The sequence below is a fragment of the Drosophila innubila genome (genome assembly GCF_004354385.1).
Source record: "Drosophila innubila isolate TH190305 chromosome 3R unlocalized genomic scaffold, UK_Dinn_1.0 2_E_3R, whole genome shotgun sequence".
Lineage (NCBI taxonomy): Eukaryota > Metazoa > Arthropoda > Insecta > Diptera > Drosophilidae > Drosophila > Drosophila innubila.
In genome coordinates this window covers 13,763,108-13,789,019 of record NW_022995380.1, presented here as the reverse complement: position 1 = coordinate 13,789,019, position 25,912 = coordinate 13,763,108, and the positions used below count along the sequence as shown (strand labels likewise).

Below are 25,912 nucleotides of genomic sequence, written 5' to 3'. Positions count from 1 at the left end.
ACAAATTTATTTATAATACCTGCCTCATACAAAATATATCAAAGTTAAGGCCGTTAATGCAAGTTCAGTTAATACATTTTCAGGTGCCGACAACACTCGATTGTATTAAGCTTAATAATACACTTGAATTCATACTGCAGATTGTATTAAAATTTTATCATGATATGTATAACTCATTAAACGAGACATTTCTAATCCCGATAATCTGCCTGAGTATTACATTTTCAAGAACTGTGAAGATAGCTGCTCTTTCTTGTTAATTCATTTGACAGTTTAAGTCGTGAGACCAAATAGTCTTAGCACAACATGATCTGGATAAATAAAGTTGTTGCCTGTCAAGAAATGCAATAATTGAATTTTAAATTTCAGTGTAAGCCATGGCAAATTTCAGTCTTAAGTTTAATGCATACAAAAAGTGATGCGCAATAAAGAACAATAACCTCTATAATGAGATAAGAGTTTGCAAAACCAAAACATAAACCAAATAAAACCAAACAAAGTACAACAAGAATAAGAACAAGAACAAGAACAAGACTCTCATCCTAGCCTAGATAAAGAGAGAAGAAATGTGGAGGTGGAAACATTTGCGTAGTTTTGGCTTCTCTCAGAAGCCGCAACATTTCGCAATGAGCTGAATTGAGGCATATTTACTAACAATGGGGCCCCAAAGCAGTTGGCCATTGTGCGTTTGGAGATGGGGAAGGAGCAGACTTTTCGACTTCTTGAATTGTGCGCAGCGATAAGGAGCCAAAGTGCCAATACACCTGGCAGTCGCAAAAGGATCTGGAGTTGGAGTTGGAGTAGGAGTTCTAAGAGCAGCCCTTACCTTGTTCTGGTCTATACTTTTCTTTTGGCCATTTGCAGACTGCATAGAAAATGGGCAATGACTTGCCCTATAGCTCATTTGTTCACTCTATGCGAATGTGTGTGTGAGTGTGTGTGAGTGTGTATGGGTGTGTATGTGTGTTGGGTGTGCGGGTGTGTGTGATTTTGTCCATGGGACACGTTTTTATGACTTAATGCTAACAAACGCGCCCACGTGCCAAAATAATCGTCTGCCTTTTCTGTCGACTCGGCTCATTGTGCAGCTGTTCCGCTCCGCTCCGCTTCCCCTCTCTTTCTCTTTTCTTACCCCTGTTATGCTTTGGCCAGCTTTGCCATTTTGTTGCCAATACGTTTTAACCATGTTTGTACAAAACGCAAACGGATTTGCCAATGTTTATGCAGGGGATTATTGCGGCGTGCGTAAATGCGTCTCTCGCCTTCTCTAACTTTCTATCTCCCTCCTTCTTTCTCACAGTCCCTTTGTGTGCGTAAATAGGTGCGTCTGTGTGTATGTGTGTGTGTGGCTAAAAGAGTGGCCACGCGCATTGGGAATATCCAGGTGGCTGACATAGCCAGCTAACGGGTAAAAGTAGAAACCGTATTAAAAATTTATGAGCCAAAACCAAAGCCAAATCTGTTACATGACTTTAAAATTCGACGCTGGCCCTTTGACTGGTTCCTGCTGACTGCTGTCTGCTGACTGCTGTCTGCTGCCAGCTTCTGTCTGCTGCCTGTTTCGGCAACGGATTTAGCTTGGAGTCATCTAGTGCACTTCAAAGCTGCCAATTAGTGTGCACCCAGCAAGTTGTCTTCAACTGAGGCGTAGTTATAATGCGATGTTACAATAAAAATGCTCCACTAAGCTGACATGCAACATTGCAACAAATTGCAGCAGCTACGATGACGAATGGCAAACCCAAACCCAGCACCAGCAACAGCACCAGCACCAGCCCCAATCTCAATCCCAGCCTCAGGATTAGTGGATGGTGGTGAGGCTTGTGCTCAAACTGTAGTTGCAGCTGTACAAGCAAATTGAGCCGTTTGAATGCGAATGGCAATGAGGCAGGTTGTCGCTTAAGGCGCTGACAACTTCTCGAAATTCTCGATATCCTCGAGCGATTGAATCATTAAGCAGCTTAACCCAATAAAACTTTTATACCAACTACTTAATTATATACGAGTATTATATACAAACATTGGGTGCACATAAACCAATATATGTAGGTAAGTATATATGTATGTAATCCATCTGTGGATTTTTAATTGATTTTACGTGACATCGCAATTACGGTCGATGGCATTCAATTTTGGTTTGTAATTAACATGTGCAAAAAATAATAACCTTTATTATTCATTCATCATATTTTATTTGTTTTGGTTTTATTTAATTTATTTCAGATAACACATTTGACTGTAAGAGATTTATGCAGTTGCATGCTCATAGATTGAGGGCAAATTAGTTTCATATTGTGTAATTTAGTTGCAAATTAAAATCTGTTAAACAGGCCTGAACTAAAGCACATTAATCCAAATAATAACTCTGCATTTATTAGATTTCCAATTATTTTTCATTAAAAACTATCCACATGTATTAATGAAGTCTCTACAAAAAATCTAAAGGTCATTAAAAATTGTGGAACAAACATTGTACTAAGTAAATGACAATTCAAGGGCCCAGTATAAATTACAGGATGGGTCTTAAAGCGTATTTATACTGAAATCCAAAATATATGTCATTGGTAATATCATTTCTTTATTTAAATTAAATTAAATTGACAGAGTATAAAAATATCCAGTGATTTGAACTAAGTATACGAGCTTGAAAAGCAAATAGGAAATGAGACAACTTTGGTAAAACTTTGACTAATTTGATTTATTTTTATTATTTTCTGGATGCTAGCAATGTTAACATTAGATGGAAATTGTGTTTGGTTGAGCAAAACCTGTTTGTTCAGTTGTCAACGAATCGCAATTAATGAATTTTGTTTTGTACATTTTGCTTAGCTTAAACTTTGATTTCTTAAAGTTTCTTTGGCTTTCTTTCGACTTATTTGTTTGTTGATACTTTTCTTTTAGTCAAAAAAGTATTCGAAAATTAGGCAAAGATGGGAAACTGGTGTAAGCAAATCTGATTTGTGGCACAGGGTTGTCAACATATTTTGCTGATGCTGTTAGAATACAATTGCAATCAATGAAATATACGAGTATAAGACAGCTTGATCAAAGCTTCAACTTAAATTCCCCAAAGATTCTTTAGTTTCTCTTAAACTTATTTGTTTTTTTTTTTGAGCAGCCAACAAGTATTCCGAGATTCGTATTCGGACAATTATGGGATGGGCGATGAGTGTAGCAAAACTTATTTGATGGCGTAGGGTTGTCAACATATTGTGATATGCTGATGCTTTTGCACAGACATCTATCTAGTGAATTCAGAAAATATCTTCATGGTTAGTGGGTTAACTGTCTGTCGGAATCGCTTTATTCTACCCGACAGTTTGAGGACGACCGAGTGAGGTACATAGATTGCAGCGGGCTGTGGGCGGTGGGCGGTGGTCGGTGGTTGCTGGTTGGTGGGATGCAGGCGTAGTTGACTGCCTTAATGTCAGACTGACTGGCCCAAATGACTTGGCAAATGGGCTGCCGTATGCTCATTTGTATTGGCTACAAATACAATTTGATGGTCCTGCTGCCTGCGGCTGCAGGCGTAAGGATATTTATACACACATGTTCGCTTTGCAAGCAGAAAACAGTTAAACACAGCTCATAGACCAATGGGGCAAAGGGGGGAATGGAGGGTCTACAGATGGCTGGAGGTGTGGTATTCTGTGAAATTATTCTCCTGCTGCTGTTCTGTTGTGTTCAGGTCTGGTCTGTTTGGTTGAGTTCAGTTCAGTTGTGCTGGGCTATGAGAATGTCTCCGGTACACCTAGGCGAATGCGTTATAATAATAATATGTATACGTATGCACATAACGACGAGTCCAAGTGTTGGACGAGAGGGATGGGCGTGGGGTGGCCAAGATAAAAAGTTGAAAATAAATTTTTATTGTTATGGGGCACACACGTTCTTCTTGTTGTCCTTGTATCTGTTTGCGTGTTTGCGACACTCATTTTCTGCAGATGTCTTTTGTGTCTGTGTTAGTATGTGTGTGTGTGTGTGTGTGTTTGTGTGTGTCTGAGGGTATGTGAAATGGAATCCAATGAGAACATGTGTACTTAACATAAATCGCTCACTCATTGAATGCAGTTGCATAAAAACGAACACTGTATTCGCATAGGAACGGGATACCCTGAACAGGATCTCGTAACTATATGCAAGCATGTACGTGTATGTACATATATAACTAGCTAGTTGCTAGCCAACCCAGGCAACAAGCCATCGAGGCAGCCGGGCATCGAGTCAGCGCTGCATTTACAAACATTTATCGATTTCTACCCGAAATTATCTATGCAGATTTCCGCACATACGAAGCGCAGGCACTAACTTTCCGTTTTCAACCTATCCCCAATTCAACCTATTCGCTTTTTACTCTCCGCCAGATCCGCCAGATCCGCCAGATCCGACAGTCGTTGCGCTCATGGGCCCACGTGTGCAGAAAGTTTTGCCAACAGTTTTAATTTCCCATAATTACACAATTACAAAGCGTAAAGTTTTCCAGCACACGCCACGCCTCCAGCCCCCAATGGGCACGCCTTACACAATGCCAACTGCGCGTCATGGAAATGAGCAGTCGAAAAGGAATGCAGTGAGAAAAAAATTAAGTATACGCCACGAATCTGAAATGCTCTCATCTAGGATGAAGCGCGGGGAAAAGCAATTGAAAACAAGGCAGCAAACCGGTTCTGAACCAAATCGAATAGAATCAGTTCGGCTGAGGCTCTTCAGCTTCCTGAACCGGATTAAAAACGGTACCCTTCAAATTATTTACTTTTCGCTTTCTAAAATATAAGCTTCGGCTCGAAAAAAAAAAAAATTACATTAATTGTATGGTTTTCTAATATTAAGCAATTATTTGAGGCTTCAAATAAATTTAAATTAACATCAAAATTTTATTTCTTAAAAAAAAAAATTTAATTAGCTTAAAATTTAATTAGTTCGAACCCAAACCTTGGGTTCATGGGGTATATAAAGCCATTCGCGAACCGAACCGATGTATTGCTCTATGGTTCAAACCGCCAAACCGAACCTTTAACAAAGTTTTGAAGGTTTGCAGCCTTGTATGAAAATAAGTTAGATTCGAAAATAACATAATAATTACATAAATTCAATACACATTTTAACATCTGAAATTTAATTTCAGCTGGATTTTAAAACTGTGAAAAATAATAATATAGTATATTTGTCTGAAGTTTTTATACTCGTTCCGTCCTTTTAAAGAAAAAGTTCAAAATTCAATAATAAAATAAGTGTTACGTACAATATATCTTAATTCAACTATCTCATAGCCTCGACTACAGCTTTCATTTTTTTTTTTTTTTTTGAAAAATTTTCTTTAATCAGCATATCTCACACTATCCTGATTCTTCTAAGAATAGCAAGGTTTTTTTTGGAGAAGTAAAATGTGTACTACAAATATAAATTGTATCCTATCTAAGGAAGTTATAATGATTTATGTATAAAAAGTGTTAAATTTATGGAATTGTTCATGTTAAACAATGCACCTTCTAACTAGTTTCTCCGTGATGTACAAATATCGTGATAAAGTGAAATGTGTTAGCCGCAACAAGGGTACAACTGAGAAACAGTCAAGCGAGCAGTGAAAAACTTTTGTCCACATCAACACACATGCATACATGAAAACACACACACATGCACACATAGGCAAAACTATTTATTGAAAACTGTTACCGTTAGCAGCAAACAGTTACCCTTTGCCCCCGTTGGCATACCCATCACCTGAGACCCAACTTGCAGCTCACAGAATTGCAATTTTTGTTTGCTGCACAACAACAACAACAACAGCAGCGACAACAACAACGACAACAACAAACTGGCGTTCACACTTTGACAGTGTGTCGGTTATCGCCGCAGTGTGAGAGAAGAGTTAGTGGGTAGATTGAAAGGATGCGAGGGTAGCTTTAAATGACATCCTGACAATGTGCTGCGCCGCTGACATCGACAGCGACAGCGACATCGACATCGACAGCGACGTCAGCGTCAGCGTCAGCGTCGAGCAGAACGGCTTTGTTGAGGGATTTTTTGAATCAATTGTAAATGCAAGTAATTCGCTTAAATCAGCGCCTGTCCAGCCTGTCAATGGCCATAATCCATGGCACTATTTAATTTTCAATTGAAAGACACGCAATTTATGGCAGTTTCGTCCCGCTTTTTACCCGCATAATTTTGCAATAAGCGCCTTGCATAGTTCTTAAAAGACAATCAAAATTTTGCCAGCGGCTTACAAGTTTTCGGTGCTCGTTCATAATTTATGCCTTGCCAATAAAAGATATGCGTCCGTCCGCATTGGCCATCAATTTCATGGCTAAAAGCGGGTAATGCGTAGATGCTGGTTAAAGCAACCAGCAAGTAGCAAGTAGCAAGAAGCCAGCAGGCAGCAGGCACAGGCAGCAGGAGAACTGAGGGCCACGTTAATTATGCAGGGGTTAGCTGAGCACAACCAGGGCCAAACTAGGCCACATGGTTGCGTCAGGATGGGGGCGTGTGCTGTGCCTGCAACTAGACTGGGTAACAAAATGTTGGAGCCTGGACACCGCGGACTGGAGACTGCTGACTGTGGACTGTGGACCGTGCATGGGTTATGTATGTGCGGCGTGCAGCGAACTTTTAATCCGCTTTAACTAAAAACATTTAAATTTGCAAGGCTGTGCGCGGGGAAAAACCGCCGCTGCTAACCAGCCACCCGCCCAAAAAAAAGCAAAAAAAAAAACAAAAAAAAATTGAAAAAGAACTGAAATAAAAAACAACTTTTTGCCACATGCTAATGCCGGAGCGTTAGGCATTATAACTATGCGGAAATGTTTGGAGTACTTAATGGCATATAAAACAAAGCCAACTTAACCCTAATGTTATCAGCAACAGATTATGTTCTTATTTTAACAGAATTGTGCAGAAATTGTATCTCGTAACAAATAATACAATTATAATAGTTTAAATCTAGCAATCTAACTCTTGAAACTTCGGTATTCACTTTGTATTACAACACTCTAAATAATCCGCTTCGGAACTCCATAAAAAAAATATAGCACAGCTTAATGGAACAAATGGTGTATTTAATGGACAAAGTGAAACTCAGCATTGATTTTCATTAAATTCCGTAATTATTTAATATTCATTTCAAAAATGTGTACACTATTGTAATATATTTTTAAAATCTCTTAGATTTTAATATTATTCACAAATATTCTAAACTTTTATAGCCATTCCAAAAACATTACTCGAGCTTAACAACTACAATTTAAAGTTTTGCTATCTAGTAAACATTTGATAGCGTATAAATTCTTCGGCACTCAGCGAGCAGCGTCATTTTTCATACGTTTTTTATTGGTAGTGAGTGGTTCATTTTTTTTTAGGTTTTTTTTTTTATTTTGGCTGTTGGCTGTTGTGAAGAGGTTGAGTGTTTGGTTTTTCCTAATGAAAGCCGCGTCGCGTTGCAGCCACAAGCTGCTGTGGAATTTGCTGTGTGCTAATCACAACTTGCAGCTAAGCAGCTTAAAAAACTTGTTTTTTGGTGTAATTTTTAGTAGATTTTCTAGCGAATGGACCAAGTTTTTGAACTCAGTCAGAACAGCTGCAAAACATTTTAAAGAAATGTTTTAAGTTGTCATTACAAGTGGTGGGACCTTTGTTGCGTGCGACTAACAGAGTGTATCTTTTGTCAAGTTCTTTAGCAACACATTACAATAAACAATTTTTCATATCACACACAGGCAGACAGACACATACACACACACACACAGACACATACATACATACCAGGTTAAATACAATACAAGTCATGAGGCACGAACAACGATCCGCAGGGAAACCGCAAAACAGCAGCCTGAGCCGCAACCATAACTTAAATTTTGACAAATGTATCTGACACTTACAATTAGTATAAATTGACTGGCATGTTGAGTGCCACACACGCACACACATATTAAGGCAGAAGCAGATCCATATACGTGTATACACACACTCACACACACACACGTGTGTATACTCAAAGGCCTGCCATGTTGGAGAACAGACAATAGAGCAACGAGAACACCAGACCACAACAGCACCACCAACAACAACAACAATTATATCACGATATCTGCTATTGTCAGCGTACAAAATGCCGATTTGCATTACACTCGAGGGAAGTTTAAAGCGTTTAGCATTCACTTGTTCTTGTCACAATAAGTATTCATATTAATATATTTAACTTGCTGTTAAGTTGACGACTTTGATGAAAAGATTATCCATCACTCGCATTCGTGCTCTCCCAAATTTAGCATATGACTAGCTATCTCACTTTGTCATTCACGCTTGATATATCATGAGAACATACAAGTCTCTCTCAATTCATTGAATTGAATTCTGATTGATTTAAAAGTTTTACTTATACTATATTATACGATCGAGATAAGAGTTATAAAATGGAGTATAATAGTGTTTGTTTTTTAACGTTCGTTAATATATATTAATTGTCATCCTTGCTGGACTGTCATTTACAAATAAAGTTGATAATTTAATAAAATGTAACAAAATAAAAAAAATATAAAAATTCATAAACAGTGCTAAGGGAAAGTTCTAAAGCCAAAAATTCCTAATGGTCTTGACTTTTCCTAATTGTTTTTTTTTCCTAACAATATAATTTTAAATTTGGGATTCCTAATTTTAATTCACATGTAAATTGCTTATTAGATATGTTCTTTTAATTGTTTTTTTTTTTTTTTTTAATTTTAAGGTAATTAATAGATTTATTTTTCGACATTCGAATAGGAAATCGCAATTGAATAACGAGAGCTAAACAGTCCAATTGCACCTCGCACCTACAAACACAATATGCTCGTACTCGTTCTATGAAGATATACGTATGTATGTTTTAAAATATAGGATTTATATGAACACAGCATTTACATATATATTCACATATACGATATACAAATATATCATCGAAGTTTAAACTGGCGCAAAAGCTAAGGGCAATTGCTTTTGACAGTTATGTATGAATTTATGAGACTTAATGGGGAATTGAAACTTGAACGGTAGTAAGAGAGTCCCTTCTATGCTCCTGGCGGGGATTTAGCTTTAATTGATTGACTGACTGCCTCTTAACAGAATTCTTTGACTCTTGACTCTACCTTCCACTCCACATTTCTTGTCTCGCTTACTCTTTACGATCTTTCACTCTCTCTCTCTCTCTCAAGTATATATTTAGAAACAGTTCTACCTATTCGTAACGTAAGTGTGTAAGGTATCAAAAATTACTTACAATTCAAAACAAACTTTTGCGCCAAGCAACCTAAATTTGTAAGTCAACAATGGATAGCGGAGTGAAGGGGGTGGTAAAAAGGATGAGGGGGGAGACAGGCACTACAGCGGGAGGGTTTTAAGCGTTAGCCGAAATCCGAAAATGTCGCAGAGCCAAAAGTAAAACGAACTGTTAGAAGAGGACGAGGATGAGGACAAGAAACTGCCTGCTGCAAAGTGAAGAAAAATTGTAGAAAACTTTTGCTGATTTCGCCCAGTGCGCTTCATTTATTTCAACGATTTGTTGCCAGGCCAGAAGCCATTGCAAGGGACTCGCAGCAGGAGCAGGAGCAGGAGCAGGAGCAGGACTCTTACCAGAGTCATGGCTAAGCCAGTAGCAAGACCAGAACCAGCATAGGGCTCAGACTCCTTGGCTATGGCATTGTCCAAAGAGCAGCTGTTTTAGTTCTTGATGGGGCTGTCTTCTAACCGGCAATCCGCTCCCCCCTGTCCCCATCCCCCGCCCCCCTCCTAGCTGACTTTATCGCTTCAGTAAGTTGCCCCGCTGCCGTTTTATAATATTATAACGTGCGTTGTTTGTGCTTGAACAATTTTTCGGCGTTACCTTCGCCTCTTCTTATTGGAAAATTGCAAGTTCTGTTTTGTATGTGAGTGTGCGTGTGTGTGTGGTGCACAACAGCAACACTTACAGCAGCAACAATAATAATAATAAAAGATATGCACACTAGGTGGCGTTTGCAGAAACTTTTTGACAGCTGAAGTTTAGTTTTCGCATAGGTATTAACCTTGCAGATTCCTATTTGAGTTACATAACTATGCACATAAGTACGTTACATGGGTGAAGGCAAAGGTTCAAACTTGCCAGCAGCTGGCTCAAAAAGCGGCCAAGAGACTTTTCAAAGAAAAGATAGCAAATGTTAATTGAACAAAAGTCTTAAATTTCAGCTTTCCAAGGAATCGTAACCACTTTGCTTTGCATTTTTTGTTGTTGCTAGTTAAGAAAATGATCAAACGCAGTCAAAAGGTTGAAAGGTTAGGGAAGACCAAATAATTTGAATTTAAAACAAAAGAGCAAACTTAAGCTTATCTTTAAGTGTTCGCCAATGACACTCAATTTTTATTTTAATGGCTTCAATTGTAATTTGTTGTAAACGTTATCTTACTTTTTCACTTTTGTTTCTATTCCTGGCTACGTTTTAAATTACACTTTTTTAGCTTATTCAGCTATTCAGTTTTTAATTTTGTACTTTTCATTTACAATGTGTCCCCAAACAAAATGTAATGACAGCCATTGAACAGACTCCAGTCATCCCAACTATTACAATGTAACTGAGTTGCCAAAGACTCAACTTAATTGCGCTGTTGATTTAAAATTATTTCACACAATACGATTAAGAGAAGGGTAAAAAGCAGAATAACCCAGCTTTTTTATTGGCTTGAATTAACTGTTATAATGGCTTTAGTTTCAGCTTTGCTTTGCGAATAAAAATCTCATTACTGTGAACAAGAAATATCAATTAACTTAATGTTCAAAATCATAAAAAAAAGTTGTAAATTCTAAAAATATAAAAATGAAGAAATATTAGCTATACGTGCAGATGTTGATTAAGAAATCTGTAAAAACACAACACAGAAAAAAATCATACAACAAAGCAAACTTTGCACTTCTCTAGTATTAATTTAACATAGTACTCACATGTGGGAGCTGTACAAAAATAGAAACAGCAGCTGTCTGGATATTCATCAATTCTTACAAAAATATGGGGTTGAGAAAGAGTCTTACAAAGTAAAATACTAACTTGCCATGATTCAGATTATCCGATTATTTTCTGAATTTCACAGACATGTGACAGCATTCTTTTTTTTTTATGGGAAAACAAGATTATGTAATTAAATCACTTTGAAATTGAAGGGATAGTGCAGTTTTAAAGAGAACTGTGAATACTAAATACAGTAGGAAATGAGTCTAATGAGTAACAACATTCTTGAAACGGAAATGCGACTGGAAAATAGCAATCAAAGGCTTTAATTAAAAGCATATAATTATATTTTACACAAATTTTCATAACTTCATTACAGCTTTTTTACACGAGATAATTATTGCAAGAACTTCGTCGAGTTTTTAATTTCCAACTTAAACTGTAGCATACTTTTAAGGGTACTACAAAATAAATGCATAAAGTGAATCGCTTGATTTATTCAATTACACACAGAACAGAAGCATAGTTTTACAGTTTTAAATACATATGTATGTCTTCTGGATTTTATAGATGTTATAATTTTTACAAGCAGATGCATGCGTGAATTTATGTATGTATGTATGTGTGTGTGTGAGCAAAAGTTGTTGATACAATGTGTGTTCTCATAGTGCATACTTCATTTAGTTCATATACTTATTTTAAAACAAACTAGAAAACTAATTAACTTTTAATTTTCGTTTGCTCTCAAGTGTTTTTTGGACAGTTCTCAAACTTTCTCTATGAATAATTGAAGGGAGAATTCAAGTGAATGTAATTTTTAGGCTTTAGTGGCTTTTAACAAAGTAATCAGCAAGTTATATGGTTATAATAAAATCTTTTGAGATATGAGCACAACGACTGACAAGTGGTTCATTAGATGAAGCTAGTTGGCGAACTAGTTCACTTTAATCATTTACTATGCAAATTCTAGTGTTTCAAGCATCAGCATTTTATGTGCAGTGCTCCCAATTTTAAAGTACATATCTTCAAATGTTGCCTGCATTTTTCCCTGTTGCTGTTGTTGTTGCTGTTGTTGTTGACGTAGCTGTTGCCGTTTTAGCGTGTGTGTGTGTGTGTGTGTGTGTGTGTTGCAAACATTTGCAAAAAGCGACACAAGCTGCAAAACGGCACAATGGAGCTCCATAGTGCTTCTCATTGCTTCTCATGGCTCCACATCGTGTCGAGTCGCGTCGCTCCTCCTTGCAGCTTAACAAAAAGCATTAACACAATGCAGGCGCAGCATGACGAGGGCCACGTTTCACAGCACAGGACATGGGTGTGAGATAGGAGACAAGCCAGGGCCAGAGCTGGCGCTGGAGCTGGAGCGAAAGTCATAGCCTTCGCGGGTCGTGTTATGTACCGACATTGTCGTACATAGAGTGGGCACTGACAATGGGGCGGGACTGCGGGGACTTGCAGCTGTTGCCGGCGGGCATTGCGTGGGACTTCCGCTGAAATGTAACCACAGCAGAGCCATAGCCAGCGGCAGCGGCAGCGGCAGATAGAGTCAGCGATAGAGCGGCCGAGAGAGAGAGAGAGTGAGAGAGATACATACAGTAAGCGACCCTCCCCTGCGGCGCGGATATGCATTGGGCCAGGGCAGACGAATTTGCAAGCTAGTCAGGAATGGGTCTGTGGAATGCAATGGCAAATGGTATGAGTTTTAGCCAAACCGAACGAGCGCACAAAATGCGACAGAGTGTGGGTAGTTGCAAAAGGGTAATTGCTAAGCAATTACCTTCTTGCTAAGATTAATGGTCATGGCAACAACTTGAAAATGTTGCTGCAATGCTAACAATGACCCCAAAGACAGACACACACACACACACACACACATATGACGCTCAGAAAGCTGTGGATGTGCGTGTGTCTGTGTGTGTGTTGGGCGTGTTGCATTAATTAGATGATTTTGGGCATGGCAGTTATTCATGCATATTTGTGCGAAAAAAAGGTTGAATTATATGCAAATTAAAATGCATTGTACTGTATTTATTATGGAGCAATTCAACTCCCAGATGGGATGTATTTGTAATTCGCACCGGATATATTTTCCAGGCATTTTCAGCTGCAATCGGCGCTGCCGCTGCCGCTGCCGCTGCCGCTGCCACTGCCACATACCATACCTTGGGTCACCCGCTGCGCTTTACATAAATTATATTTCCGCCGGAAAAATTAACATTTTTATGAATTTCCTTTCAGCAGCGCGCATTGTGGTGTCGGCAGCGGTTGAGATAGAGCGTGAGGGAAGTGGAGACAAAGGGGCGAATGGAGGCATGACAGGCAGACAGGCGGACTGGCGGACAGAGCACAGTCAGCAATGCAATGCAACGAATGCGAATCCGAATCCGAATCCAAATGCGAACGCACACTGGCGCCAAGGAGCAACCCTCAAAACAGGCAACTGCTTTGGCTCCCCAGCGAGCGTTTTGAGGGAAACTGCGAGAACTCTGAAATGTTGAAAATGAAATGTTGTTATTGAAATTGGCAAAGTTTTATGTGCGCTCGTAGTTTTTACATAGAAATGTGGCCATGACTTGCTGCTCAAATCTAGCCAGAGCCCATTTTAGCCCACTGCCTCAAAGTCGTTGCCTATTTATGCGTTTTGAGCTTTTAGCGTGCCACGTTTCTGTTTTGGCCTTTTATTTCACTTGTTTCTGTTTTCTGTTTTTTGTTCTTTATTTTTTTTTTTATATTTTGTTTATGCGCTCTTTTTCGTTCTCTTTTTCAAATGGATATCCGCACATTTGCGCCAGTGTGCCTACGGTGGCGTCGACAGCGACAGCGACAGAGACGTCGACGTCATGTTGGTGTAAAATGGCACAATACGCCAACAACAGCTACAGCTGCAACAACAACAACAACAACAATAAGAAAAACAATAGCAACTGCTACAGAATAAAGTGCCAGGAAACACATTTAATATCTACGCATAAAAATAAAAGTCTGGCAGCACCGGCAATGGAAGTGACCAAACGAAGCAGCAACAACAAGAACAACACAACCAAAGGGCTACCAAAGTGGACACCAGAAACTGACGTTCCTAGGAGCGGGGGGTTAGCGGCAGCTGCAGAGACGACAACGACGACGACGACGTCGGTTGAAGGTCTTGTTTATTACGCTCGCATAGCCAAATGCATAAATTTACGGACCGATGCGTGCAAACTGTGCAAACTTAAAAAAAGAAAGAAAATAAAAATGAAATGAAAAAAAATTATGGCAACCCCGATGCTGCAAATGAAAAAAGCGCCTCAGTGCAACAACAACAACAAGAGCAAAAGCAACGGTAAAGGCAACAGTCACTCGCAAGCTTCGGCTTACATGCACTAAAAGAAAATGCAAGAAGAAAGCTAATCGATCTGAGGCAACCGAAGATTAAATACTCTTACCAAACACGAGTACTACACGGTCAAGCAGACATGTAGACAATTTTATTAAAATGCTTAAAGCTGCATATTTTTGATTCGCAAGAGACTTTTCAAGTGTGCATAGATAAGTTTCGCTTCAAATATTTTTCGGATGTATCAATAAATATATAATAAATGGACAACATTCTCTTCACAACACACACATACAGATTTAGTCAAGTAATTGCTTTAATAAATACCAATTCACATACATACATATTTTTTAAAATACTTCAAATCAATGGAATTTACGATAAGAGCAGCTTTCATAAAATAAGAAAATAAAACCAAGAGCAAGTATTATATATTTTCAAAATAGAAATATGGGCACTTTTATTATACGTATGAATTTATAACATTTTAATAGTATTTGTAGCAAACTAATAAAAATTCCAACAATGTATAGCAAATTCTAAATTGCACTTTCACTTTGAATGCACAACTATTTTATTGGTGTGAAAGTGCAGCAAAATGATATTCGAAGTACGCTTGTTTACATATATAGTATTCTAAATAAAAGGATTTTTCTTAAAAAAAAATTTAGTTGTGCAGTTATAAATAAACAATACACTTTAAAGCTTTGCATAAATAAATAATTTTCGCTGAGTGCAGCTTCCCAATAAAACTTGGCTCCTATCGAAAGTAACTTCAAACCACATCTTAAGTAACGTAAGAGCAGTTGCTAAACCTGACGTTTTCCATTCGCTATTATACAGGGGTGAAACGCTGAAAGAAGGGTAGCATTGCAAGGTAGTTTGGCAGGGCTTCTGTTATGGCTCTGTTAACGCCCATTTCCCTTTCCAACGCCCATTTCCAAGAACAACGTTGCAGAAGGCCTTCTTGTAGAAGGCAGTAGAGCAGGCCTGCGGCGTTCGCTGCGAACATAATGCTTTCAAAAGGCATTGCTTTGGAGTGGATAAGCAACGTACATTAAAACACAATAAATATTGAAAATGCATATATATTTGCTTAGACAAATGTGATATAAAAATAATAACATAATGAAAATATTTATATTTAAATCTATAAATAGTATATATTCCCCCCAGTGCGTTGTCTCGTCTTGTATCGGTTTTCTCTATTCCAAAGGCGTCGGCTTGGTTTTGCGTGTGCATCCACACTTTAAGAAATGAAAAAAAATTAATTACTTTAAGAATTAAACTCTGTATTACATAAAATAGTATCTACTCGTACTTACAATTTAATATAAAGTCGAACCACGCATTTTTACGTATTAATACATACATAAATCATATATTTGACGGCTCCTAAATAAATAAATAAAATATTATAATATAAATATAAATAAATAAATGCAATGTATAAATGCAAAAGGAATTACTATATTTTTGTACTTACACGATGTAAAAATAATATATTTCCAAGCTTTCATATTTCACAATCACTTTGCAAACACGTGCGCGCTCGACGGCAGCTTCTTCTTTTTTGCGATAGAAAAATTACAAGTATATGAAGATCATCCACAAAAGTATAAAAGAAACAAAAAGAAAAAACTGTAAAAATTGCGCTAATTATGCTATGGCCGCTCTTTCGTAATAGTTAACAGAGTTTGTGCCTGTCTTTGCGAAGGCGAGGGCGTGGCAAAACACATAGCAGAGCAGCGAACGTTTTGAAAGACCTGGCGTTTAGCCTTCCAAAGTCAGCAAATGCAACGTACTCGTATTGCAAGGCTATTTTGAGCTCTTTTAGCACCCTGTCAAGCCATATACTACTCATTTTGCATGAATCATAAGGTTGCCAGAAGGAATTGCTTGACGGAACACGTTGCTCCGGGTTTTACTGGGGTTGTCCATGTTTTTACACGCATACATACACACATATACAAAATTGTGTAAGTGTATGTGTGTGTGTGTGTGTGTGTTTGGAAAAGAAATTATGTAGACAGTGAAAAGATAAAATAGTCGAAAAACAAAGCAAGCGAAGATCGAGGAAATGCAACAGAAATGAGAATTTATGTTTATGAAAGTATTTTTGCCAGCCCGTTTATAAATATGCATATTCATGTCTAATGAATGGCGCTACAGATGTTCTATATAAATGTATGTAAGTATGTGTGTACGTTTGTGTGTCTGTAGCTGCTATAATGAAAATAGCTTAGGTGCATATTTATGAACAGGCTTCTTGCTACGGAAGCTGCTAATGTGCTTAGTGCTTTTGGCCGTCAGGCTGTGGCAATAACTGGTTAATGGCCTGTCATTTGTACCGAGTTCCCTTCAATGGTCCGGCTTGTCAGATGGTCGGTCTGTCGGCTTGCCAGCAGTAGGTGGGTCCAAGTCCGCGCTGGAGCAGCAGCTCATTATGTCGCATCAGTCTGAAAAGCTGTGTCATTATCGTATTATGCGCAAAGCTTATGCTAAGCTTTTGTAAATCTGCTAAGCTTTGTGCTTTTACTGTGTGGTGAGTTGGGTGCAAGCTTGAAAGCTTACCGCTCACTTGAAAGAGCTTTAACATAAATTTTATGGCAACTTTTATGGGTTAGTTCCTTTTACTTTGGGTACTTTTCAAATAATTTACCCCAAAAAGGAATTGTATGAGAAAAATAACGGAAAAAACCCGAACAGTGCGGCAAATTGAGTTTCTGTTTCTGTTTTTGGCGTTCCTTAAAATACATATTTAATAATTCAAAGTTGACTGCTATAAAATCTCAGCGGGTGTCCATATTTCAGGGCGGTAATTTCACATTGTTTGGTTCGAAATCCAGCAAATGGCTGTCGACCCCCCAAAATGATTCGTTTCTCCATCTTGTTGTTTCACCTTTTGCCTTGTTAATGTCGACGTTTACTTAGCGGGCGTTTATTTTGCTTTAAGGTTATTGAGTCCTGAGTTCCTTCCTGGGGGAAATTAACCTCTTGCCAGGGGGTGCAATTGTAGTATGCAGCTAGCAGGCTTTGTCTGCTGTCCCACTTCTCACCTCGACCTCTCGCTCTTCATATTTTTCTGTTTACACCTTTTTGTGTTGACTCCTTGATCCCCTCTACTCGTTTTTGTCCCGACCTTTAGCTCTGACTCTTTCGCTGTCCAGGCTGAGGCGATATGGATCAAACGATTTTGTTTGTAGATTAAACTACATGCGGACTCAGCTGCCATTTGCCATTGCAGCAAATGGAGTTTAAGCTGGCTTCATCGCTGCGGCTGGAGAAAGGAGTGGGAAAGAGAGAAAGGGGGGAGTGGGGGGAATGGGGAGGGGTGCTAAAACGGCCTACAAAGCTATAACGGTGCCCATCGCGTGTCGCATGCAAGAAAATGACAGCAACGTGAAGTGAAACAAAACCAAAAACCCAAAACTAAAAAAATAACCAAACTGAAATTGCTGTAAAATGCAGGCACTTTGCACTTTTGTGCGCTATTAAAACAAAACTTAAATTAAACTCAAACCCAAATCCAAATCCAAGCCGAAAATCAACATTTTGGGTGAGCTATTCAAATAGTCCTGGCCATTTATTACTCGAACTGAGATTTTAAAGCCACTCAGCAAATCACTTAAATCTCTCTTTCTCTCTGCATTGTGCAAAAGTCGTGGCCAAGTTAAATCTCCTCCGACTGTGCAAATCGCATGATAAATGTTATCTAATGCTTATTCCCGCTTGAAATTACTTTTGTATAGGGTATATGAGTTCGTTATGTGGCAATTGAAAACAACATCGTTGTACAATTGTCAAGTTCAAGGTGGAAAATGACCAAATTCTTTCTTTATTTTTTGTATTGTCCACATGATGTTTTCAAGTTCAATGCTCCAAGTTTCTTTATCTGCTTAAGTTGAAACTTTCAAGTTTGTTTATCGCAACAATTATCTCACTTATTCTTTTCTTTTCAATACATTTCATTTAAAATTGATTCGGAAGTGGAATTCTACTGAAAAACAAATAACTTTAAAACTCTGACATGTTTACTGTGCGTATAGCAAAGAAGAATAAGAACTAGGGTATCTGTGTTTTAATCAGTTATTGCTGTTGTTGTTTGTGCGGTGTTATGTTGTGTGTTGAGTTGAGCTTGTGTGCGGTTTGCATTGTATATTTAATAAAATCGTTTGCATTTCTTATGTGTTGCTAAGTGTCAGCGAGCATCTAATTTGATTTATGACCCACAAAGTTATGCCCCAATAATATCGAAGATAAAGTTTTTCAGCTTCTTATATGCTGATGTTGTTGCTGCTGCTGTTGTTATTACTGTTTATCTAGGTTGACTTTACGACAACGATGACTAAGGTCTTTTAAATGTTAAGAGTTGTCATTGTTTTTGCCAAAGTTGCGTGAATACCAATCATAATTTATTCACATGTGTATGTACATATATCATTACACATACACACATACATACGTACATATCTACAATTTGATATCAGGTGGGCCTCAAAGCTGCGCAACCAGGCAGCAAAAATCCAACGGACGGACGGACGGACGGAATTCAATTGGTTGCCAAGGAGTCTGCACAGGCTAGAAATTTGTCAAGCATAATACCTGATAATCAATTGACTAACAGTGTCTGAATAATGAATTGTTATTCTCAACGTATAATATATGTTCTATCTATATTTCTTTTTTTTTTCGAGTCTTTTCCAGCCTTTCAGCTGGTCATCAATCAAATTGGCCACATCGTTACCGTAACCGTTACCGTTGCTGTTGTTCCTTGTGTTCCTGGTTCGCTAATTAGCAAATTAAAAATGTTAAAAGTTCGCTTTTTTGTTCGTTTTTGTGCCACGTATTTAAAATGTTGATTTTGCTGCAGCACGAAAAACTCATTAGTAATTAAATATTTTCCGACGCGACAACGCCCTGTAGTTTCTTAACACGCTGTTTGTTGTTGTAGCTGATGTTGTTGTTGTTGTTGTCGTTGTAGTCGTCGTGTTCGCACAGTCGGAGCTTCCGCACATCCGTTCTGTTTGCTTTTGCTACGACTGCTGCTGACGCGCACACGGAGCGTATACGCATTTTTTTTTTTGGTTGTGCGTATTAAGCCCGTAAACAAGTCTACGGCTCTGGCTCCAACGGAGCTGGGCTGGCTTGCTCGGCTCTGTTCTGGGCGCGTTGTTATTGCTGTAACCCTGAGCATGATTTGTTACTGACAGCGTCTCAGGCAGCAGCCGCAGCAGACGCAGAGCTTCAGAGCTGGAGGAGCGTCAGCCATCGTCGAGGCTGCTTTTGATTTATTTCTCGTTGTACAATTTATGAGTGAAGGTGAAGTAGCAGCAGCAGCATCGGCAGCAGCAACACGAACAGTTGCTGGCAAAAGTATCGTGCCGTTAGCACTTGCAATTCATTGAGCTGAGACATTGCCCAATGGGTTATGTTTATACATAAGTACATATACTTACTTATATATATTTGTATGAAATATGTATGTATATTTGTCGGCTGGCAAAGTGTCAGCGCGTGCATAAGATACGCAAAAATTCCCAAAAGATTTCAATTGCCAGGGGTATATGAGGCCATCATGTTAACCGGGCTTGCTCATCCTGTTGGGCATATCTCGAATACTTTGCCCATTTCGGCTATTATGATGGATGTTGATGGTGATGTAGATTTTGATGTTGTCTACTTTACGACCCAGTTTCTGGAGTTTGGTGTGCTATTATCTTGGCTCCTGGCTGCTTTTATTTCAATTAGTATTGGCTCATGCAAAATTTAGCTTATCGTGCCTCCCTTTTGAAAGCAACTCTTCACAAGTAGCCCACTTCACACGGCCTTCATTGTGTTGCCTACTTTAGGGGCGACTTTGATGCTGCCGCTTCAATTAAGGAAACGTAACTTCTTAAGTTTAGTACCAAATTGTAAGATCCGACCACACAAACCTTTCACAACAGCTTTAAGCTTCAAGTGATGCGTGTTTGAAACTGGCTTAAATTAAATTTTCCACATCTTTGTGTACATAGTTTTCAATTTACTGGAAGAGCAGTTGTGGCAGTTGCACTTGATGTTGATGTTGATGCTTCCCAAGTTGTCCAAACTTTCTTGTTGGACTCAACACAGGCAATGCCTCAAAGATGACCCTTGTATAAAATTAAACAAATTAAAGTAAATATTTATTTAGTTAACTTAGCAGATTTGGCGTTGCCTTAATATCAATAATCCACAATATTGAGTCCACAACAACATCTTTGAAAGTGGAATTTTCGCCTGGAGCGTTTAAACTTCTCCTACACTCAGGTGCAGTTCGTCCTTTATCGTTTTTCAATTACCGGTACATCCCCGCATGCCCCGCATAAACTGCAATTAAGCCATATAATCTCGGTTATAGCCTGGGGCCAATCTACGACGGAAAATCAGGATCGTAAATGTTGTTAAATTGCTTTATGGTGGGGAAGGGAGAAAGATACTGACATTGAAAGTGGAGTGTATGGTTGTTCAACTGTTCACATTCATTCATATTGCCATTAATCATTTGTTTTTAAAATTTAATTTTGCACTTGCTGCGCACAATTTATCATAATTAATCTAGATGACAGATAACCTATATTCGAGTACCTATGAATGAGTTCGAGTCGTGCGAGCACCTCTTCAACATTCCTTGTTTGTTTGTTTGTTTGTTTTTATGTCTGTTTGTTTGTTTGTTAATTAAGATTAAACATTTATTTACAACTTTGTTCGATTTCATGTTTGCATATTCGATTCATTGACTTATTGCTATTCGATTGCTCGACTCTATTCGATTACTTTTTAATGCTATGCTTTTTGAAGTACTCGCTTTATGGGTTTGTAATGCGTCTCTATTCACTTAATTACGTATAAAAATACTTAAAGCTGTTTAAACAAAACCTCCGATTTACATATATACAGGTGCATCAATTGCCTCCCTTGCAGCTATCCGTTTGTACAGTGTGGGCGCTGGCTGCCTGCCTGACAGTGGGCGTGGCGGTGGCAGGTGCTGTAATGCAGGTAATGAAATCAATACCCAGCTCCCAGCTAAGTTGAGTCAAGTCAAGTTAGAGTCCACTTACTTTATTCCAAGGCTGCACACGACGCAAAGCAGACATCAAACATAAGTTGCCGCTCAGCTTAGGCCACCAACCGTTGGGGGCGTGTCATGTGTATAAACGTTAGCAGCAAGAGGAGCAACCAGATGCTGGGCATCTCCAGTCTCACGCCCAGTTCATGCTGCATGGCCGCGTGCTGTTCGCTCTTAATGATATGCACAAAGACGCTGTCGGAGTCTGGAAGTGTCGGAGTAGCAAGTTAGGTATTTAATTTCATCTATGCGGTGTTTGAGGTCAACACTCACTTGAGTTATCCGCGGAACATGTGTAATTTCCGGAATCCGTGTGCAGGACACGCGATATCACCAGATTGCTGGTTTTAATCTGTTGCTCGGATATAACGCGTATCCCTCCGCGTGTCGAATCGCTGACTAATTCCGTGTCCTTGTACCAAAGCATGTGTGTGTACGGTCCTGGCGCCTGAGGTGCAATGCATGTCAAATTAATGTCACTGCCACTCTGAATGAACAGCTCGCGATTCGCCAGGATTTGAGCTTTGGATGCTATCAAAGATGAGAAATGATTGTCAGTTGCAGTACAACATGAAAGTACACACAATATTGGCATTCGGTTCGTTCAACAAGCTTTCTGAGATGCTCATTAGCAACTGCAGCTGTTTTACATAATATACGTACATAAATTCCTCTCTTTGCAGTTCTATCCAATAGATCTTATTTATCCTATCTCTCTTGGACTACATTTGTTAATAAAGCTATTAATTTACTTTAAATATTATTCAAAATTCTGCAAATGGTAAGCTGCAACTTACTTTAATACATAAAGTTTTTAATCCCTTAGCAAGTTTTTGTCCTAACAACAAAGTTTGACCAGGTTCAATAATATTTGAAAAAAGAAATCGCAACAGTTTGAAAACTACATTTAACTAACTTGCAACTTTTGCAAATTCATAGTGTTTTTTATATTGTTCGACAGCTACATTTATAGGTAAAAGTTTAATGAACATAAAATAAAGTTGAATTTCTCGTTTACATTTTGTTTTTTTCATTCAATGTCTGCGCAAATTTAGCTTAATTTTCACTCTTCTCTATTTCCGTTTTGCTGTGCTTCACTGCATTGTTATTATTTCGGCTCTTTCCGGTTTTGTATTTACCTCATTCTCGTCGACTACGTATTTTCTTTCTCATTTAACTTTGAAATATTTACAATTAATTCCGTTCTCATTTCATTTGTTTGCCAGTCTCAATACTTTCATATATCTTTAATCGGTTGATTTATATATTCTCTTAAAAAATATTTAAAAATGATATTAACTATTTTATAGTGTATTATTACTTTTATATATGTATTTAGAAAAAAAAACATTTAAAAAAAATAATATTAAATAATACAAATAAATTTAAAGTATGCATAATAACGTTTATTTGAAAAAAATAATTGAAAATATGAAGACAGTCAAAAATAATAAAAAACTTAATTTAAAGATAATAATAATAATTCATAATAAATTTACTAAATTAACCTTTATGTATGGTTTAAAATATGTATTCAAATATATGCAAATGTTAATGTTACTACGTTTATATATTCTAACTTAGATTTAAGTAATATCATTGTAATTGTGAAGAATACCTTAAATATAAGTTTAACTTGTAGAGCTGTTTATAATAATCATAGTAAAAAAAACAATTTAATTTTTTTTTTTCAATAAAGATTAATATATACTTTAACTAATCTAATCTAAAATTACCAAACTTTCCGAGACCTAGGCTGAATTCATACTTACTTACAACCACCAACTTGTAGGCCAGACTAATTTTGGGCTCTGTAGAAACCTGGCACTCATAGATGCCGGCATCACGGGGCTGCACGGAGACGACCTTGAGCACCCACTCATCGGAGTTGTCGATGTGCCGGGCCAGAAAGCGCTGATCGTTGGTGTAGGTCATGATGCCAATCGTTAGAATATGCAGATCCCGTTGACGTATCCAGGAGACAGCACGATCCCCCAGACTTCGCACACGACAATGCATGCGAGCTGTTGTCCCGAGGGCGGCAATTATCTCACGGTCAGTGCTGTTATCAAAGTGCGGCTCATAGTCCTCGGGTATGATGTTGGAGAGCTCCGTGGCCAGTGCTGAAGGAGTAGACAGAAAGATAGACAGACAGTGGATGGGTCAATAAACGCTTGAGAAACCACTCGAACAAGAAACCACAATGTGAGAATTGCCAGACACTCAATCATACACACGCACACACAAGCACAAACACAAACACTTCAGAGAGGTATTAAATAACTGTATCTAAATGTCAATCTAAATGTATTCATGTGCATTTGTATTCACCATCAGCATTAACATCCACATCAACAACCAAGTCAAAGTCGACGTTTCCATCGAAATCAGATGGATAACATGGTGCATTGGACAGCTGGGCAAATGGATATGAATGGACAGAATGGACAGAATGGGCTGAATGGACTGAATGGACAAAATGAGTAAGTGCCACAGACGAATCAACATTCATTTGATTAACGAGTATTTGTGCTTAATTTATGCTAAAATTTACCATCTTATTGGCAGCATATACTAAGTACAGACACACTCACACTCACACTCGCACATATTCAAGTAAAGCCGACACCCATTCGGATTATGATCCATCATTGGGGCACCGCACTGTGGGGCAAGTGATTAATGTGGAATTGGGTCCACTTTATCAACATCAACGTATTAGCCAACTAATGCGCTAATAATCCACGACTGCCTAAACAAATACAAATACTAATCCAAACACAAATACTAACACATAACACAAATAGCAATACAAATACAGAGCCTACTAAGTAAACAAACCAACAAATATATAAAGTACTTGTACATATATATATGAGATTATATATTGATTTATTGGCACACCCACAGTCTCATATAACAATCAAATATTGAGCAATAAAATGCCGTTAAACACTTAATTGAAACTGTTGCTCACTTGATGGGAAGTCATTCCGCCTTCCCAACATTCGAAGCCTTTGCCCATTTTGCCGGTATTGGCCAAACATTTTACAAATGAAATTGCTTTTTGCGCTGCCCACAAAAAAAATATAAAAAAAAATAAAATTTACTCACACACACACACACACACAGTTATGCACACGCATATAAAAAATATAAAAATTTTTTAATAAAAGTTCTGTATTTACATACAAAGTGCGGCTCCGGTGAAAAGTAACCAGAGCTGAGTTTCGGGTTTTCAAATTGTTGTGTTTAACCGCAGCAACAAGCTCGACTGGCTTGTGCCACGCCCCTCCCGCCCTATGCCACATGCCCCATGCCCCATGCGGGCACTAAAAATAAAGGCAGGTGCCATAAATAATAAATGAGAAATTGCACTTGCTTCTGCAAAAAATTATTCGAAATACTTGGACAAATAAATAAATCCTCATATGAATATCTCTTTTTCTCCGTTTTTTACTCATCTGCAAAAGACATTTTAATTTCCCACACAACAGTAGTTGAATGAAAAATGAGAGCATTTAAATGAAAACTATTTGGTGTTTATGTGGGTACCATTTGTTTATGAATATTTCAACAACATTTACAGATTAGATCTTTACGAGACTTATATGGATTCCAAACTTTGCTGGATACTTTCCAGCTACTTATTTTACTGTAGAAGCTATTCGAAAGAAGCATTTATGAATGGAATCATCAGTTAACTGATTTAATTCATATTCAATTTCAACTGAATGGAATTCTAAATGGTTTGTAAAAGACAGATCATTAATAATTGTAATATGTACATTATTATGTAATTTATAACTCAATATTTCAATTGTAAAAACTGGAGCAGCTGAAACTATTCTCATAAAATATGTGATTTTTATTTATTATATATAAAAATATAACAAGACTTATTGCTTAAAGATGCCCTCATTTCATTAATATATATGTATATTTGAAAATTCCCCAGCATTTAATAAATTTTAATCAGTAATTTAATTGAATTCAATTTGAAAATCTTCATCCTCTTTAGCAGATACGTTATTGATTTCCTTAACATTCAATTGTCTTTTGAGTACTTACCAAAGTGTGGCATATGCCTTGTGCTGTGCTTATCGAATGTTGTGGTTAATCCCATGATCACAAGCATCGCCATCAAGTATTCCAACAACATTTCATGCGCAATTTGTGACGCTGTTGAGTTATAACTGCAACCAAAGACGACAACAGCAGAAAGTAATTAAAATAAATGATGGCAATCGCAAAACTCGAGACAAAGACACTGCCAAGGACTTAAATGAGTCAACGCCATATTGTTTTGCCATCCGCCATACTTAATTTATAAGTAGTATTATGAGTAGACGGAGCAACCAGCTGAACGGATTAGATTTTGAGTCCCAAAGTCTTATTCTTATCAAAGACAAGTCACGGACTGAGAAGGAAACGGAGACCGCAACACATTCATTTCAAATGATGACAAGTCCGCAATGCGGTTGAGTTTTCAATCACCATGACGCCCGCAGGATTCGCGGGGTCGCGAAGTGTGAAGAGGAAAGGAAATTGCTGATTGGG

The 25,912-nt window shown here is 38.0% G+C and overlaps 1 protein-coding gene and 1 long non-coding RNA gene across 2 annotated transcripts; both read right to left on the bottom strand.

The window, feature by feature from the left end:
• Nucleotides 1–15,431: 15,431 nt before the first annotated feature.
• Nucleotides 15,432–15,839, bottom strand: LOC117791653. The gene is made up of 3 exons (XR_004618084.1): nt 15,749–15,839; nt 15,588–15,657; nt 15,432–15,509 (listed from the first exon to the last, which is right to left on the bottom strand). It is a non-coding gene; the product is annotated as an uncharacterized LOC117791653 (long non-coding RNA).
• Nucleotides 15,840–20,682: 4,843 nt separating this feature from the next.
• On the bottom strand, nt 20,683–25,538 carry LOC117791072 (hemicentin-2). The gene is made up of 5 exons (XM_034630719.1): nt 25,424–25,538; nt 23,125–23,475; nt 21,626–21,883; nt 21,345–21,557; nt 20,683–21,271 (listed from the first exon to the last, which is right to left on the bottom strand). The coding sequence occupies exons 1-4, from the start codon at nt 25,512–25,514 to the stop codon at nt 21,403–21,405; spliced, it is 855 nt and encodes a 284-aa protein (XP_034486610.1). The 5' UTR covers nt 25,515–25,538; the 3' UTR covers nt 20,683–21,271; nt 21,345–21,402.
• Nucleotides 25,539–25,912: the final 374 nt, after the last annotated feature.

Coding starts and splice junctions, on each gene's coding strand:
- LOC117791072 (XM_034630719.1), bottom strand. CDS start 25,514: ATGTTGTTGGAATACTTGATGGCGATGCTTGTGATCATGGGATTAACC. Junction 23,476..25,423: donor AAGGCATATGCCACACTTTG/GTAAGTACTCAA, acceptor CTACTCCTTCAG/CACTGGCCACGGAGCTCTCC. Junction 21,558..21,625: donor ATGTTCCGCGGATAACTCAA/GTGAGTGTTGAC, acceptor CGACACTTCCAG/ACTCCGACAGCGTCTTTGTG.